This window comes from Mobula birostris, chromosome 6 (assembly GCF_030028105.1).
Source record: "Mobula birostris isolate sMobBir1 chromosome 6, sMobBir1.hap1, whole genome shotgun sequence".
Lineage (NCBI taxonomy): Eukaryota > Metazoa > Chordata > Chondrichthyes > Myliobatiformes > Myliobatidae > Mobula > Mobula birostris.
The window spans coordinates 76,803,948-76,821,899 of NC_092375.1; the positions used below are offsets into that span (position 1 = coordinate 76,803,948).

Genomic DNA, 17,952 nt, shown 5'->3' on the forward strand with positions numbered 1-17,952 from the left:
AACTCACGTTGTTCTTACTTCGTTCACCACGATCAAAACGCTTAATTATGTCTAGTTTTACGCTAAGTGTAACACCCTTACGAACTCTTTCAGGCTTTTCCGATACTTTAGAACTCATCTTGCAAACGGCTGCTCACAGGCATGTGTTTAAGCAATGCCGGGTAGAATCCAGGGAAGAGCGGCTGTTTGGGGCGCGCACTGCCTTTTATCGCGCGCTGGTTTTTTATTGCGCGCTGCTTGCTTTTTTTTCATAACAGTGAAAACACCTGAAAGCGAAAACAGGGTACTAATGTAGGTCTTTTGTAACAGTGAGGTTTCGTAAAGCGAACGTTCGAAAAGTGGGGGACACTTGTATTAGCTTTGTGGGTGCAGCGTGTGGTGTAAATGTCTGTAATAGTGGGAAGAGAGACCTCGATGATCTTTTCAGCTGACCTCATCTATCCGCCGCAGGGTCTTGTGATCCGAGACGGTGCAATTCCCGAACCAGGCAGTGATGCAGCTGCTCAGGATGCTCTCGATACATCCTCTGTAGAATGTGGTGAGGAAGATGGGTGGGAGATGGGCTTTTCTCAGACTTCGCAGAAAGTAGAGACACTGCTGGGCTTTCTTGGCTATGGATCTGGTGTTGAGGGACCAGGTGAGATTCTCCGTCAGGTGAACACCAAGAAATTTGGTGTTCTTAACGATCTCAACGGAGGAGCCGTCAGTGTTCAGCGGAGAGTGGTCGCTCCGTGTTCTCCTGAAGTCAACAACCATCTCTTTTGTTTACATTCAGAGACAGGCTGTTGGCTCTGCACCATCTGTTAACCGCTGTATCTCCCCACTGTATGCTGACTCATCGTTCTTGCTGATGAGACCCACCACGGTCGTGTCATTGGCAAACTTGATGATGTGATTCGAGCTGTGTATTGCTGCACAGTCGTGGGTCAGCAGAGTGAACAGCAGTGGACTGAACACACAGCCCGGGGGCGGGGGGGCGCAGTGCTCAGTGTGATGGTGTTGCAGATGCTGCTCCCGATCCAGACTGACTGAGATGTCCCAGTCAGGAAGTCTAGGATCCAGTTGCAGAGGGAGGTGTTCAGGCCCAGCAGTTTCAGCTTTCCAGTCAGGTGCTGAGGAATGATTGTGTTGAATGCTGAACTGAAGTCTATGAACAACATTCGAATGTATGTGTCTTTTTTCTGTCCAGGAGGGTGAGGGCCAGGTGGAGGATGTCGTCTGTTGAGCGGTTGGGACGATACGCGAACTGCAGGGGTACAACAAAGTAGCACTAAGTGAGCAATAATGAAAGGGAAGCTAGATTATGAAAATAAACTAGCACAAAATGTGAAAACAAATGGTAAAAGTTTTTTTATTTATATAAAGCAAAAAAGGGTGGCTAAAGTGAATGTAGGTCCCTTGGAGGATGAGAAGGGGGAATTGATATTGGGTAATGAGGAAATGGCAGAGGCTTTGACTATCTTGTGTCAGTCTTCATGGTGGAGGACATGTCTAACATGGCAAAGAAAGATGTTATAGATGCGATGAGAGGTGAGGACCTCGATATAATAGCTATCACAAAAGAGGTAGTGCTGAGCAAACTTGTGGGCTTGAGAATAGACATTGGTCCTGATGGAATGCATCCCAGGGTACTGAAAGAAATGGCAGAAGTGATAGTAGAAGCTTTGGTGATAATTTATCAAAGTTCTCTGGACTCTGGCAGGTCCCAGTGGATTTGACATGGTGAATGTCACGCCACTGTTCAAAAATAGATGTAGGCAAAATGCAGGTAAATATAGGCAAGTTAGTTTAACATATATAGATAGGAAAACGCTTGAAGCTGTTAAAGAAGAAATGACGAGGCATCTGGAAAGAAATGGATCCATCAGGTAGATGCAGCTTTGATCCAGCAAAGGCAGGTTCTGTTTGATAAATTTACTGGAGTTCTTTGAGGATGTAATGACCACAGTGGATAGAGGGGAACAGATGGACGTTATTTTCTTGGATTTCCAGAAGGCAAAGTATATTCCATAAGGTGTCGCATAAAAGACTTATCCATAAGATAGGGATGCATAGAATTGGGGGTGATGTATTAGCATGAATAGAGGATTGGTTAACTAATAGAAAGCAAAGAGTTGGTATATACCTGTTACTCTGGTTGGCAATCAGTGATGAGCGGTGTGCCGCAGAGGTCAGTGCTGGGCCCGCAACTCTTCACGAAATACATTAACGATCTGGAAGAGGGGACTGAGTATAGTGTGTCTAAGTTTAATGATACTAAATTGAGTGGAAAAGCAATTTTTATAGAAGATGGGGAGCGTCTGCAAAGAAATATATATAGGTTAAGTGAGTGGGCAAGGGTCTGGCAGATGGAGTACAATGTTGATGAATGCAAAGTCATCCACTTTGGAAGGAAAACATGAAAGAGCAGATTATTATTTAAATGGTAAAAAAAATTGCAACATGTTGCTGTGCAGAGGGACTTAGACAATAGACTATTCGTGCAGGAGTAGGCTATTCGGCCCTTCGAGCCAGCACCACCATTCACTGTGATCATGGCTGATCATCCACAATCAGTATCCAGTTTCTGCCTTATCCCCATAACCTTTGATTCCGCTATCTTTAAGAGCTCTATCCATCTCTTTTTTTGAAAGCATCCAGAGACTTGGCCTCCACAGCCTTCTGGAGCAGAGCATTCCATATATCCACCACTCTCTGGGTGAAAAAGTTTTTCCTCAACTCCGTTCTAAATGGCCTACCCCTAATTCTTAAACTGTGGCCTCTGGTTCTGGACTCACCCATCAGCGGGAACATGCTTCCTGCCTCCAGCGTGTCCAATCCCTTAATAATCTTATATGTTTCAATAAGATCCCCTCTCAGCCTTCTAAATTCCAGAGTATACAAGCCCAGTCGCTCCGATCTTTCGACATATGACAGTCCCGCCATCTTGGGAATTAACCTTGTGAACCTACACTGCACTCCCTCAATAGCAAGAATGTTCTTTCTCAAATTTGGAGACCAAAACTGCACACAGTACTCCAGGTGTGGTCTCACCAGGGCCCTGTACAGCTGCAGAAGGACCTCTTTGCTCTTATACTCAATTCCCCTTGTTATGAAGGCCAGCATGCCATTAGCTTTCTTCACTGCCTGCTGTACTTGCATGCTTGCTTTCAGTGACTGATGTACAAGAACACCTAGATCTCGTTGTGCTTCCTCTTTTCCTAACTTGACTCCATTTAGATAATAATCTGCCTTCCTGTTCTTACCACCAAAGTGGATAACCTCACATTTATCTACATTAAACTGCATCTGCCCACTCACCCAGCCTGTCCAAGTCACCCTGCATTCTCATAACATCCTCCTCACATTTCACACTGCCACCCAGCTTTGTGTCATTGGCAAATTTGCTAATGTTACTTTTAATTCCCTCATCTAAATCATTATTATATACTGTAAACAGCTGCAGTCCCAGCACTGAACCCTGCGGTACCCCACTGGTCACCACCTGCCATTCCAAAAGGGACCCATTAATCGCTACTGTTTGTTTTCTGTCAGCCTGCCAATTTTCAATCCATGTCAGTACTGCACCTGGAGTACTGCATGCAGTTCTGGTCTCCTTACTTGAGGAAGGATATACTGGCTTTGGAGGCGGTGCAGAGAAATTTCGCTAGGTTGATTCCAGAGATGAGGGGGTTAGACTATAAGGAGAGATTGAGTCGCCTGGGACTGTACTCACTGGAATTCAGAATGAGAGGAGATCCTATAGAAACACATAAACTTGTGAAAGAGATAGATAAGATTGAGGCAGGAAAGTTGTTTCCACTGGTAGATGAGACTAGAACTAGGTGAAGTAGCCTCAAGATTCAAGAGAGTAAATTTAAGACAGAGATGAGGAGGAACTGCTTTTCCCAGAGAGTGTTGAATCTGTGGAATTCTTTGCCCAATGAGCCATGGAGGCGACCTCAGTAAATATAGTTAAGATAAGGTTGGATAGATTTTTGCATAGTAAGGGAATTAAAAGTTATGGGGAAAAGACAGATAGGTGGAGATGAATCCATGGCCCGATCATCCATGAACCTATTGAATGGCGAGCAGGCTCGATGGGCTAGATGGCCTACTCCTGCTTCTACTTCTTGTGTTCTTGTGTACTGCTCAGACAGGAGTTGATAGGTTCAATCATGTTGTTCTCTCCTGGTAGTTTGGATGGCAATTATATCTTAAGGACTTGGCTGAGTTATATTAATGATGAACATCGGATTTCATGATGTTCATCATTAATATAAAATGCAACTGAAGATGCATTCTGTCCTTGCTACTTTCATGCATTTCTAAAAAATTGTTCTGAAGATTGAGGAATGCAGATTCATTAGCTGAGAGAAAACAAGGGGTTGTAATCAGAAGGTTTCTTTGCACATATTTGTTATAACGCATTGAGGCTTTGAACAATCAAGTTTGAAGACTCCCACTGCCACTTCACCTGTATCAATCTCCAGGTAGGTCAAAAGATCTTTAAGCCTGAGTTATGATTCTCCTAGCACAGCTCAAGGCATTTAACTTACAACTCCAATTTATATTGACCTTGAGTCACACAAGTCAAGCTGGGTGAGGGAGGCACACATTCCCTTTCCTAAAGCAGCGGTCGCCAACCACCGGACCGCGGACCGGTAACGGGCTGCAAAGTATGTGCTACCGGGCTGTGAGGAAATGATATGAGTCAGCTGCACCTTTCCTCATTCCCTGTCACGCACTGTTGAACTTGAACATAGGGTTGCCAACTGTCCCGTATTTGCCAGGACATCCTGTATATTGGGCTAAATTGGTTTGACCCATACAGGACCACCCTTGTCCCGTATTTCCAACGTTAAGGTAGAGCGTCCCTATGAAACCTTTCGTGCCGAAATGGTGTGAAGCGAAGAAGCAATACCATTAATTTATATGGGAAAAATTTTTGGGCATTCCCAGACCCAAAAAGTAACCTGCCAAATCATTCCAAGTAATACATAAACTCTAAAATAGCAGTAACATATAGTAAAAGCAGGAATGATATGATAAATACACATCCTATAATAATGTATGTACAGTGTAGTCAGGAAGACTAAGTCAAAACTGATTTGTGGGGGGGGAAAAAATCAGCACGTACATGCATGCCCACGTCACGCATGAGCACACAGGTGCCCCCGCAAGGCTTCATGGTCATGGTAGTCTTTGTCAGGGTAAACACTGTCCTGTATTTGACTGCTACTTTTGTGCCTTATTTGGGAGTGAGAAAGTTGGCAACCCCAACTGTAAAAGACATCTGGAGGTGAGTTTAACCCTACTTGAACACCACCACCACCCCGTCCCCCCCACCCCGCCCTGGCTGGCCGGTCTGCAAGAATATTGTCAATATTAACCCAGTCCGCAGTGCAAAAAAGGTTGGGGACCCCTGTCCTAAAGGGTTATTCATGATGAGTAATTTTGTGGGCAACATTATAGATGCTAGCTCATGTAACCAATTTTCTGTGTCCACACAATATATGTGCTTTTTTCAACAAATCATGTGTTAAATAGTTCTTTTTATTTGAAACAGTCCTGCTGAAGATATTCACTTTGGTTGTAAAGAAAGTGGAGAAACAAAATGTTTGATAGTTTTGACCAATGTGACAAGGAACCCTGTTGCTTTCAAGGTAAGTTGTTTGATAACCATTCAGTTTGCCGTCATGTAATGAAAGTTGTATAGTTGTGGAAGTTAGCTGAAATTAGAGCAAATGTTCTTGAATTATGTCAGAAGAAATATGGATTTAACTTATGTTGTTTTCCTATTGTTATTCCGTGGTGAACAAATAATACTTGATTCTTTGGGGCAATGGATTGTAAACAGGTTTGTTGTCCATTTTTGATGTGTTGCCATGGGAATTCAGAATCTGGAGTCAATGTTAAAGACATCCAGGGCTGGCCGCTCCCAGATTGAGCCTCTATGTTTTTCATTGGTCGTTTGCTGGTTGGGTGGAGGTGCTGATGGAGGAACCTGACATGTAGCTAAGAGGTAGGATTCTGTGCAGACACACAGAAGATGGTTTATGTTCAACCATGTTGCACAATATCTTCTTGCAAGACGCGACCAATTAAGTACTTTAAGGATTATCTATTATGTAGAAAATGGAGTTGTTAATTTATGTATGGCAAGATTGCACCAACTGCTGCTACTTTGAATACTCTTTTAAATATTTTGCTTCATGACTGTATTAAGCTGCAAGCTGCTGATTTTCATGTTACTTTGAAGCACTTACTTAACATTGCATTGAATATTGATTCTGAAGTTTTGAGTGGCAAAGAATACTTTGTCATTCGCAGTAGTTTGCTCTAAGATGTATTTGCATTAACCATCTAATAGACAATAGGCAATAGGTGCAGGAGTAGGCCATTCAGCCCTTGGAGCCAGCACCGCCATTCACTGTGATCATGGCTGATCATCCACAATCAGTATCCAGTTCCTGCTTTATCCCCATAACCTTTGATTCCGCTATCTTTAAGAGCCCTATCTAACTCTCTTTTGAAAGAATCCAGAGAATTGGCCTCCACTGCCTTCTGAGGCAGAGCATTCCACAGAACCACAACCCTCTGTATGAAAAAGTTTTTCCTCAACTCCGTTCTAAATTGTCTACCCCTTATTCTTAAACTGTGGCCTCTTGTTCTATACTCCCCCAACATTGGGAACATGTTTCCTGCCTCTAGCGTGTCGAATCGCTTAATAATCTTATATGTTTCAATCAGATCCCCTCTCATCCTTCTAAATTCCAGTGTATACAACCCCAATCGTTCCAGTCTTTCAACATATGACAGTCCCGCCCTCCTGAGAATTAACCTTGTGAATCTACGTTGTACTCCCTCAATAGCTAGAACGTCCTTTCTCAAATTTGGAGACCAAAACTGTACACAATATTTCAGGTGTGGTCTCACCAGGGCCCTGTACAACTGCAGAAGGACCTCTTTGCTCCTGTGCTCAATTCTCCTTGTTATGAAGGCCAGCATGCCATTAGCTTTCTTCACTGCCTGCTGTACCTGCATGCTTACTTTCAGTGACTGATGAACAAGGACACCTGGATCTCGTACCTCCCCTTTTCCTAACTTGACATCATTCAGATAGTAATCTGCCTTCCTGTTCTTGCCACCAAAGTGGATAACCTCACATTTATCCATATTAAACTGCATCTGTCCACTCACCCAACCTGTCCAAGTCACCCTGCATTCTCATAACATCCTCCTCGCATTTCACACTGCCACCCAGCTTTGTGTCATCTGCAAATTTGCTGATGTTACTTTTAATCCCTTCATCTACATTATTAATGTACGTTGTAAATAGCTGCGGTCCCAGCACCGATCCTTGCGGTACCCTATTAGTCACTGCCTACCATTCTGAAAAGGTCCCATTAATCCCCACTCTTTGTTTCCTGTCTGCCAAATTATTTTCTATCTATGTCAGTACCCTACCCCCAATACCATTTGCTCTAATTTTGCACACTAACCTCCTATGTGGGACCTTATCAAAGGTTTTCTGAAAGTCCAGGTACACTACATCCACTGGCTTTCCCATGTCCATGTTCATAGTTACATTCTCAAAAAATTCCAGAAGATCAGTCGAGCATGATTTCCCCTTCGTCAATCCATGCTGACTTGGACCTATCCTGCCACTGATATCCAAATATGCCGCTATTTCATCTTTTATAATTGATTCCAGCATCTTCCCCACCACTGATGTCAGACTAACTGGTCTATAATTGCCTGCTTTCTCTCTCCCTCCTTTCTTAAAAAGTGGGATAATATTAGCTACCCTCCAATCCGCAGGAACTGATCCTGAATCTATAGAACATTGGAAAGTGATTACCAATACATCTACGATTTCTAGAGCCACCTCCTTAAGTACCCTGGGATGCAGACCATCAGGTCCTAGGGATTTATCAACCTTCATTCCCATCAGTTTACCCAACACCATTTTGTGCCTGATGCGAATTTCCTTCCGTTCCACTGTTACCCTAGGTCCTCCGGCCACTATTACATCTGGGAGATTGTTCGTGTGAAGACAGATCCAAAGTACATGTTCAGCTCATCTGCCATTTCCTTGTTCCCCATAATAATTTCACCCGTTTCTGTCTTCAAGGGCCCAACTTTGGTCTTAACTAATTTTTTCCTCTTCACATACCTGAAGAAGCTTTTACATTTATATTCTTTATATTCTTGGCTAGCTTACCTTCGTACCTCATCTCTTCCCCCCGTATTGCCTTTTTAGTTATCTTCTGTTGGTCCTTAAAAGTCTCCCAATCTTCTGGCTTCCCGCTCATCCTTGCTATGTTATACTTCCTCTCTTTTATTTTTATACTGTCCTTGGCTTTGTTTGTCATCCACGGTTGTCGTTTTCTCCCCTTAGGAACTTTCTTACTCTTTGGAATGAACTGATCCTGCACCTTCTGTATTATTCACAGAAATACCTGCCATTGTTGTTCCACTGTCATCCCTGCTAGGGCATCTTTCCAGTCAACTTCTGCCAGCTCCTCCCTGATATGTCCATAGTCCCCTTTGTTCAACTGTAATACTGACACTTCTGATCTTCCCTTCTCCCTCTCAAATTGTAGATTAAAACTTATCATACTATGGTCACTACCTCCTAATGGCTCCTTTACCTTGAGTTCCCTTATCAAATCATATCCACACCAGGTTGAATATTTTCCCTGTATATTCAAGTTGAATTCAAGCAACTAGTGAGCAGGCGTGTTAACTGCATTTAAGTTTTGTAGTAATTGCTTGAAACTTGCATTACTATTTTGATTTCTTTTACATCCTAAAAGTGCAGATTTTTTAAAATACATCTTTAAAATGTTTTTAGATAGGATTGTGAAGTCATTCCTGCCTGTAGCCATCAAACTTTACAACTCCTCCTTGGAGAGTCAGACACCCTGAGCCAATAGGCTGGTCCTGGACTTATTTCCTGGCATAATTTACATATTACTATTTAACTATTTATGTTTTTATTACTATTTATTATTTATGGTGCAACTGTAACGAAAACCAATTTCCCCCGGGATCAACAAAGTATGACTATGACTATATTATGATTCTCAAAATGGAATAAAACTGATTAATATTGAAGTTTTTATTTTGCTTTTTTTGAAATACAGGTTAGAACAACAGCGCCTGATAAATACAGAGTGAAACCCAGTAATGGTAGCTTTGAACCTGGTACTTCAATGGATATTTTGGTATCACTTCATGGAGGTAAATGCTATTTTTATATGTTAACTATTCTCTGTCAAGTGCATTGCTAAATGTAAAAACACTCAATTAGTAATAAAAACTCAACTGATTTAGGCAAACATATTTGGTAATCATTAAGCCATCTGGCTTTTATACTTTTCCTCAGTATTCCATCTAATTAAAGCTGTGCATTTAGTGGCCACTTTATTAGGTACGGGAGTGGAACCTAGTATGGTCTTCTGCTGTAGCTTATTTATTCAAGGTTCGACACCCTGTGCATTCATAAATGCTCTTCTGCGCACCACTGTTGCAATGCTTGATAATTTGAGTTATTGTCACCTTCTTGTCAACTTGAACCAGTCTGGCAATTCTCCTCTGATCTCTCAGAATAATGAGGCGTTTTTACCCACACATCTGCCACTCACTCAATTGTTTATTTGTTTTTTGCAGTATTCTCTGTAAACTTTAGAGACTGCAGTGCTTGAAAACCCTAGGAGATCAGTTTCTGAGATGCTCAAACCACAATCATTGAGATGGCACCAACAATCATTCTTTGGTCGAAGTGACTTAGATCATATTTCTTTCCCTTTCTGATGTCTGTTCTGAACATTGACTGAACCTCTTGACCATGTCTGTACACTTTTATGCATTGAGTTGTTGCCACGTGATTGGCTAATTTAAATATTTGCATTAATGAGCAGGAGTTCCTAATAAAGTGACCACTGAGTGTACATTTTGCTTGGTCCAGCTAGCTAGTTTTTAAAAAAAATTCTGCTCAGATCGCATGTAGTGGAAGTTTATCTTGAAAAAGAAGCATGTTTTACTGAATTGCTATGGAATATATAAGTGCTGAATGCAATCTTTTATTCATGCATCTCGGCTCTCAACTCTATTGTCCTCCTAATAAAAACATATCATCAGTAATTTGAAATCAGCAATTTAGTTAATTTTCCAAGAAGAAAAGATCAAAAAATGATTTTTTTGTGAAAAAAGGAAGAAAGATCTTTGTAAATGTCTTTACTAGACTGTTTTCAAACAAATAGCAGAAATTGGTGTGAATATTGCCTAAATTCTGAAGGATCATGCAGAAAATAGTAAAAATATATTTAGTGTTGACATTTGGATTTGAGGGTTTTAAAAGTTAGTAGTAAATGTAATTCCCTTCTGCTTTTCATGCCTGTGATCTTAAATGAAAGAAAATGATACTGCTTGTGTAACTGGAGATAGTCTTTCAGTTCACCTGTTTGTTCTTTTTGTAATAGTAAATGATTGCAAGCAATAACAGTTGTGTAAAACATCTCAATTAGAAAGAAACCAGAGATCACAAATGCTAGAATCTTGAATTTAAAAAAAAGCAATGATGGGAGATCTGTGGTTCAGGTAGCATCTGTGGGGCAAAAGATGCAAATTAATATTTCAAGTCGAGACCATGTACTAGGGAGGCAGAACAGCAGCAGAGTTCCCATGGTCCTTTCTTTCACCCTCCCCCCCTGCATCCATCACATCATCATCTGCCAGCTCTAGTGGGATTCCAAAACCAGTCGCATAACCCCCCCTTTTCTTTTTGCTACGCATTTTCTCCCCCCCCACCACCTTTTCCCCACCTTCTACTTCACGAGACTAATTTATCCTCTCATTCCTCCCCATTCCCTGCATCTCTTCCTGATCCCTGGCACTGAAGAATGTGTAACACCTCTCCTGTCGCCTCCCCCAGGAACTAAACATTTCTTCCAAGTGAGGCAGAAGTTCACCTGTACCTCTTCCATCCTGGTCTACTGCATTTGGTGTACACGACGTGGCCTCCTCTGCACTGGTGAAACCAAATGGGCAGCTTGATAGCGTAGCAGTTAGCGTAAGATTTTACATCGCCAGCAATCTGGGTCCAGTTCCTGCCACACTCCGTAGGGAGTTTGTATGTACGCCCTGTGACCACATGGGCTTCTTCTGGATGCTCCAGTTTCAACTCAAGATATCCAACATTTTCCCATCAAAATCCAAGGTGTGTGCTATCAGGTCCTAGGATAAATAACAACTTCTGAGAATTTTTTGTTCAGAAGCAATTGTTTTTATACAGTAGCTTCTAATTTCTGTTTTGTATCGTCCTGCAGTTCTGCTATCAATGCTTCTTTTCATGGAGCATTTGGGAAATCATTGTAATTTATGAACTGCAACTCTAACTGGTAGATAATATTGTTCTAAGCATTATTCCTATCAAGATTTGCTGAACCATGGTGATATCCCCTAATGCCTACCAGAACTAATATTTACCCTGTGAAAGACTTGTTTTTATTAAGCACTGGGCCTTTGGTTAGGGTAAAATTGAAATTATTGCAAATTATGCTTCTTTATCACATTTTTTTCTCATATCTGACAAAATGTGCTCTTAACTGCTCATAGAAATTCTGATGCCTCAGTGAAGAGCAAAATATCATGAGATGTTTGTTCCAATAATAGCCTTGCAATATCTTAGCATTAAATATTAAAATACAACAATGCATCGTTTTGAAATTTTATTTAAACCTAGATTTGAGAATTTATTTGTGAATGTAGTTATGATGTTTTTAGAATAGGCATTTAAATATGTTGTGTGTGTTCGTCCATCGTCAATGTCGATGAGGACCTCGACACCATTATTGATGGTGTCGAGACTAGCGCGTGACTTGGATTTAAGTGAGAGAGAGTTGCGCAGCGTCAGCCTCACTCTCTCTTCCCAATTCCCATCTGGATCCAGTGGCAGACAGAGTCGAGACAGCTGGAGATGGGACTAGGCGCAGTGGATGACCAGGACGTCTTCTGTGTCTTGTCCTGCTCTACACGACGCTTGCAGAGACCGCCTTCTTGACCGTTGGACCTTCCATTGGTCTCGTCCGCTCAATCCGCCAGAGTCTGTCTTCACATGCTGGGATAGACAACTCCCTATCTCACCAAGGGTTTGAGACCCGTCGGCTACCCTCACCTGGTTTAGCCGGCTTGTTGAAGCCGTTGCCCGGGGTGTGGCCGCTGTCTCATGCAAACAGCTACGGGGAGCCACAGGTGAGAGCTGAGTGCCAGGTGGGGACCAAAAGTGGACTAACCGCCTTGAAAAGGACGTGACATGTTACCCCACCAGAGGTGCTACCCCTCCCTGACACCCCATACACCCCATTTATGTTATACCCCATTTATGTTATAATATGTTAATATACTGCTCAAAACTTAATTCATAAGGAATATTTTTTGCTCACTTTGCCCGTTTAATAAAAATATTTTGCCATTCATAAGTAAATTACATAAATGTACTCTAGAAATTTCTGAGCTCAGATAAACAATGGTTTTGTCTGATTTTTGGAAATTCATACAAATACTTTGGTGTTTCAACAGTAGACTTTAAATATGTAGTGTGCATATTGTTGAATATTCAGCTGTTCCTTTGGCCAGTCATCAAAAATATATTTTAAAAAATCGGAGATGGTAATATGAACTAAAAATGGTAGAAGCACTCAGCATGATTTGTGGAAGGAGAAACAGTTAATATTTTGGATCATTATTGCTTTGTCAGAAATGGAAAGAGAAGGAAACCAAATGGGTTTTAAGTTGCAGAGCATGGTGAAGAGTGATGGATACGATAAAGGGAATGTCTCTAAGGGGGAGGCTCAGGATGCCATGAGGTAAATTGTAAACAAGCTCATCATTTCAGTGGTTTAATGGAGACAGATTGAACAATGGAATACAAGTTATGAAATGAGGGCCATTAATAAGGCTGAACACAAAGGAATGTAATAGTTCCAAACTGTAGGACATGCCCTTGGCCCTTCATAGATCATTGAGTTAGAATGCAGTCAGAAATTTGATTTCTTGTTTGAAATGCCATGTTTCAAAGGGGAAATTTTGAGAGTGCAGAGTTTGTATGTTCCTGTCAGGATTAAAGGCAAATTGAATAGGAATAAGGAACCTTGGTTCTCAAGGGATATTGCAACTCTGATAAAGAAGAAGAGGGAGTTGTATGAAATGTATAGGAAACAGGGGGTAAATCAGGTGCTTGAGGAGTATAAGAAGTGCAAGAAAATACTTAAGAAAGAAATCAGGAGGGCAAAAAGAAGACATGAGGTTGCCTTGGCAGTCAAAGTGAAGGATAATCCAAAGAGCTTTTACAAGTATATTAAGAGCAAAAGGATTGTAAGGGATAAAATTGGTCCTCTTGAAGATCAGAGTGGTCGGCTTTGTGCGGAACCAAAGGAAATGGGGGAGATCTTAAATAGGTTTTTTGTGTCTGTATTTACTAAGGAAGCTGGCATGAAATCTATGGAATTGAGGGAATCAAGTAGTGAGACCATGGAAACTGTACAGATTGAAAAGGAGGAGGTGCTTGCTGTCTTGAGGAAAATTAAAGTGGATAAATCCCCGGGACCTGACAGTGTGTTCTCTCGGACCTTGAAGGAGACTAGTGTTGAAATTGCGGGGGCCCTGGCAGAAATATTTAACACGTCACTGTCTACAGGTGAAGTGCCGGAGGATTGGAGACTGGCTCATGTTGTTCCGTTGTTTAAAAAAGGATCGAAAAGTAATCGGGGAAATTATAGGCTGGTGAGTTTAATGTCAGTAGTAGGTAAGTTATTGGAGGGAGTACTAAGAGACAGAATCTACAAACATTTGCATAGACAGGGGCTTATTAGGGAGAGTCAACATGGCTTTGTGCGTGGTAGGTCATGTTTGACCAATCTGTTGGAGTTTTTCGAGGAGGTTACCAGGAAAGTGGATGAAGGGAAGGCAGTGGATATTGTCTACATGGACTTCAGTAAGGCCTTTGACAAGGTCCCGCATGGGAGGTTAGTTAGGAAAATTCAGTCGCTAGGTATACATGGAGAGGTGGTAAATTGGATTAGACATTGGCTCGATGGAAGAAGCCAGAGAGTGGTGGTAGAGAATTGCTTCTCTGAGTGGAGGCCTGTGACTAGTGGTGTGCCACAGGGATCAGTGCTGGGTCCATTGTTATTTGTCATCTATATCAATGATCTGGATGATAATGTGGTAAATTGGATCAGCAAGTTTGCTGATGATACGAAGATTGGAGGTGTAGTAGACAGGAAGGTTTTCAGAGCCTGCAGAGGGACTTTGACCAGCTGGAAAAATGGGCTGAAAAATGGCAGATGGAGTTTAATACTGACAAGTGTGAGGTATTGCACGTTGGAAGGACAAACCAAGGTAGAACATACAGGGTTAATGGTAAGGCACTGAGGAGTGCAGTGGAACAGAGGGATCTGGGAATACAGATACAAAATTCGCTAAAAGTGTCGTCACAGGTAGATAGGGTCATAAAGAGAGCTTTTGGTACATTGGCCTTTATTAATCAAAGTATTGAGTATAAGAGCTGGAATGTTATGATGAAGTTGTATAAGGCATTGGTGAGGCCGAATCTGGAGTATTGTGTTCAATTTTGGTCACCAAATTACAGGAAAAAATTACAGGAAGGATATAAATAAGGTTGAAAGAGTGCAGAGAAGGTTTACAAGGATGTTGCCGGGACTTGAGAAACTCAGTTACAGAGAAAGGTTGAATAGGTTAGGACTTTATTCCCTGGAGCGTAGAAGAATGAGGGGAGATTTGATAGAGGTATATAAAATTATGATGGGTATAGCTAGAGTGAATACAAGCAGGCTTTTTCCACTGAGGCAAGGGGAGGAAAAAACCAGAGGACATGGGTTAAGGGTGAGGGGGGAAAAGTTTAAAGGGAACATTGAGGGGGCTTCACACAGAGAGTGGTGGGAGTATGGAATGAGCTGCCAGACGAGGTGGTAAATGCGGGTTCTTTTTTAACATTTAAGAATAAATTGGACAGATACATGGATGGGAGGTGTATGCAGGGATATGGTCCATGTGCAGGTCAGTGGGACTAGGCAGAAAATGGTTTGGCACAGCCAAGGAGGGCCAAGGGGCCTGTTTCTGTGCTGTAGTTTCTATGGTTCTATGATTTAAGTGTTATCCCATTATTAGAATATTTAATCCAAATTTAAAGGGGATGCAGCACTATTCCCTTTAAGCTGTGCGGATGTGCAGCCGTACAATAACTGAAATGCTGAAACATGCATAGCCTTTGTTGACGTGCAGCTGGGATTTTCTTCTATATTATGTTAATATTAATTTGAAATTTTGCATATATAAATGTGAAATCTATGTTAATATAATTAAACATGTAATTAATTATGTTAATGAATATAATCCATAGTTTCTAAATTATTAAAGTACCATAACTACTTCAATACATTTTAGAGCATCGATGTATTTACATTGTCAGTGTTTCAAGTTACAGCATTGTTACAAATTGTAACAATAAACACAGAATGGAAGTCAGTAGTTCATTATTATATATATGGCTTACCCTTTTGTATACTTATTCAATAAAAAGATTTAAAGTAGTTCATTATTATAAACAGCTGGCCTGTTGAATCTGACACCATCAAGTCAAAATATTTTACTTTTGCCAATCTGCTTGTCAGTTGTTTTGAATGCCTGACATTGTTTACTTGTGTTTCAGTTGTGAGTTTGATGTGAAAAATTCTCTATTTTGATTTTTTGTGAGTAATCTTTCAAAGAAATCATGATCTATTAAGAATTGTTTGAGCAAGGTAAAAGTTTTGTTATAAAATTGTTTGCATGACTGGTTATTTATTAAAATTATATATTTTTTGACTTGCATTTTTCAATTTATTATTTTTAGTATTCTCAAAATTATTTTTAGCATATTAATGTTGAAAAGAGAATCAGAAGAGTTAAATGCTCTGAAGATCAAAGTTTGTTCAAAATTTGCAACTCATGGAAATTGAACTACCATCTTCGCATCAAAAAAAATTGATATTTTTACAAATCAATATACTGACAATGCTGTTGTACGACTTGTGCAGAAGTGGAAGTTGGAGGAGAGTTCAGTGATGGGAAAAATGGAAGTTAGATTACCTAACATGACATCTTAATCGGAGAATTCATAGATGCAGTAACCAAATTACACAACCAGAACAAATGTAAATTTTGCACAAAAGAGCATGAAGTAAGAGTGAAACAAGATGCACAAAACAAGTCTAGCTCTTGATATGTTCAAAGTGGTAATTGATAAGTTTCTTAGCAATTAATATTAATGCTTCTATGCATTCAGTGAAAGAAATTAATTCACATGTGACCAAATATGTAAATATACCAGAGAGTTGGCCCAGCAAGGACTATGCATTTGAATTTGTTGAGTACATCAGCTTTGTGCTTCAGAAACAGATAATGGAAGAACTGTAGAAATCTGCTTTCCATACACGATTTGCTGACGAAAGTACAGACATTTCTGTACAGAAAATGTTAATTTTGTGTTTAAGTTTCTACCAGAAAATGAAACTTCCTATAAGACTGTGTGGGTATTTTGAAACTAGCTACATTTGAGAGTATCACTATTGTTGAAGCAATAAAAATATTTATATCATCAGCAATCTATTCAAAAGATGGTGTTGTTTATGTCAGACGAGGCAAATTTTATGTTTGGAAAGAATGGTGGGGCAGCAATTTTTCCACACTGCACCCAGAGAAGACCTGGGATTAGATGATGCTTGGCGAGAAAAGTATCAGTTATGTAGAATATTGAAACACTGTGACGAGTAGGGTATACAGTACTCAGTAGGTTATTAGTTAAAAAAGGAAAGCTAAAAGAACTAGCTGATATCATAGTATGTGATGTTGTTTCATTTAGACCACTAGATGAAATAAGATGGCTGCCAAGGCATTTTGCCGTTGCTGCTTTAATGAGGAATTGCAAAGCTTTGATCCAGTAATGCAAACAGCAAGGTAACAAATGTAACAATCTAATTAGCAACTACTGCCTGAAGATTTTAACCAATTCACAATATGGAGTAGCATTGAGCTGTCCTTACTAATGTTTTAGAAGATCTGGCATCTCTCAGAAAAGCTGTTTGAATACAATTGTAGTGCTGCAGTATGCAAAAGTTACAGTCGCAGCATCTTGGCGATACTGTTTATTGGAGTGGTAAAGTGAAGGATCCGCTTGAATCTATAAGTTCTTACATCGTTACAGTACCTATTCTTTGATTCTTTCAACATGTGTTGAATCACTTGGATAATAGATTTCCTGACAATGACTAAGAGAATGGCAAGTTTTTGACCCTGTTGCTATTTCAAAAACAACCAGTTCTGAATTTGGAAAAGAGAATGTTGCATAACTGACAAAAAATACTTTATTAAGAACTCCCAAGGCATTGCCTCAAAATAATCACTACAACATCGTGATTTCAAATTTGTTGTTTCTGAGAAAGTCAATACATTCACTGCTATGTTGAACCACATGCTTAGAAATGAAGATTTTGAAGAGCTGTCAATTCTTGTTGACATTGTTGGAATATTTCAAGCTTTTAGTGTTGACTGTGAATGTGGATGCAGTCGTATGAATTCAATCAAAAGTAAATCTATAAACAGATTAGAAGCAGAACATTTGGATGATCTAATGCAGATTAAGACGCATCTTTCAACTGGATGCAATATTAATCTGGACAGTGTTTATAGGAAATGGATTTGTAATAAAGACAGATGAGAAAACTTTTATGAAACGTGAAAGAATTTCCTTGTACGGTATTATACCCTTCAAATAATAAAATCAAAAAGTGTGTGATTTTTCAGTTTTCTTTCTAAATATTCATTGTATGCATATTACAAAAAAACATTAAAATTTTAATGCAGTTTTTAGGCCATGTAAAAATTTCCTGCTCAGAGCAATGGTTG

General features: G+C 40.3%; 1 protein-coding gene across 3 annotated transcripts in view; it reads left to right on the forward strand.

Moving 5' to 3' along the window:
• The window catches only part of mospd2 (motile sperm domain containing 2), a 127,009-nt gene that overhangs the window by 85,341 nt on the left and 23,716 nt on the right, over positions 1-17,952 (forward strand). For 2 of the 3 annotated variants that reach the window (XM_072260694.1, XM_072260695.1), the window contains exons 11-12: positions 5,549-5,645; positions 9,132-9,228. In XM_072260694.1, coding sequence (XP_072116795.1) covers positions 5,549-5,645; positions 9,132-9,228 — 194 coding nt within the window. Of the gene's footprint in view, positions 1-5,548; positions 5,646-9,131; positions 9,229-10,921; positions 11,207-17,952 lie in introns of all 3 variants that reach the window. The other variant, XR_011886350.1, reaches the window with a different exon arrangement.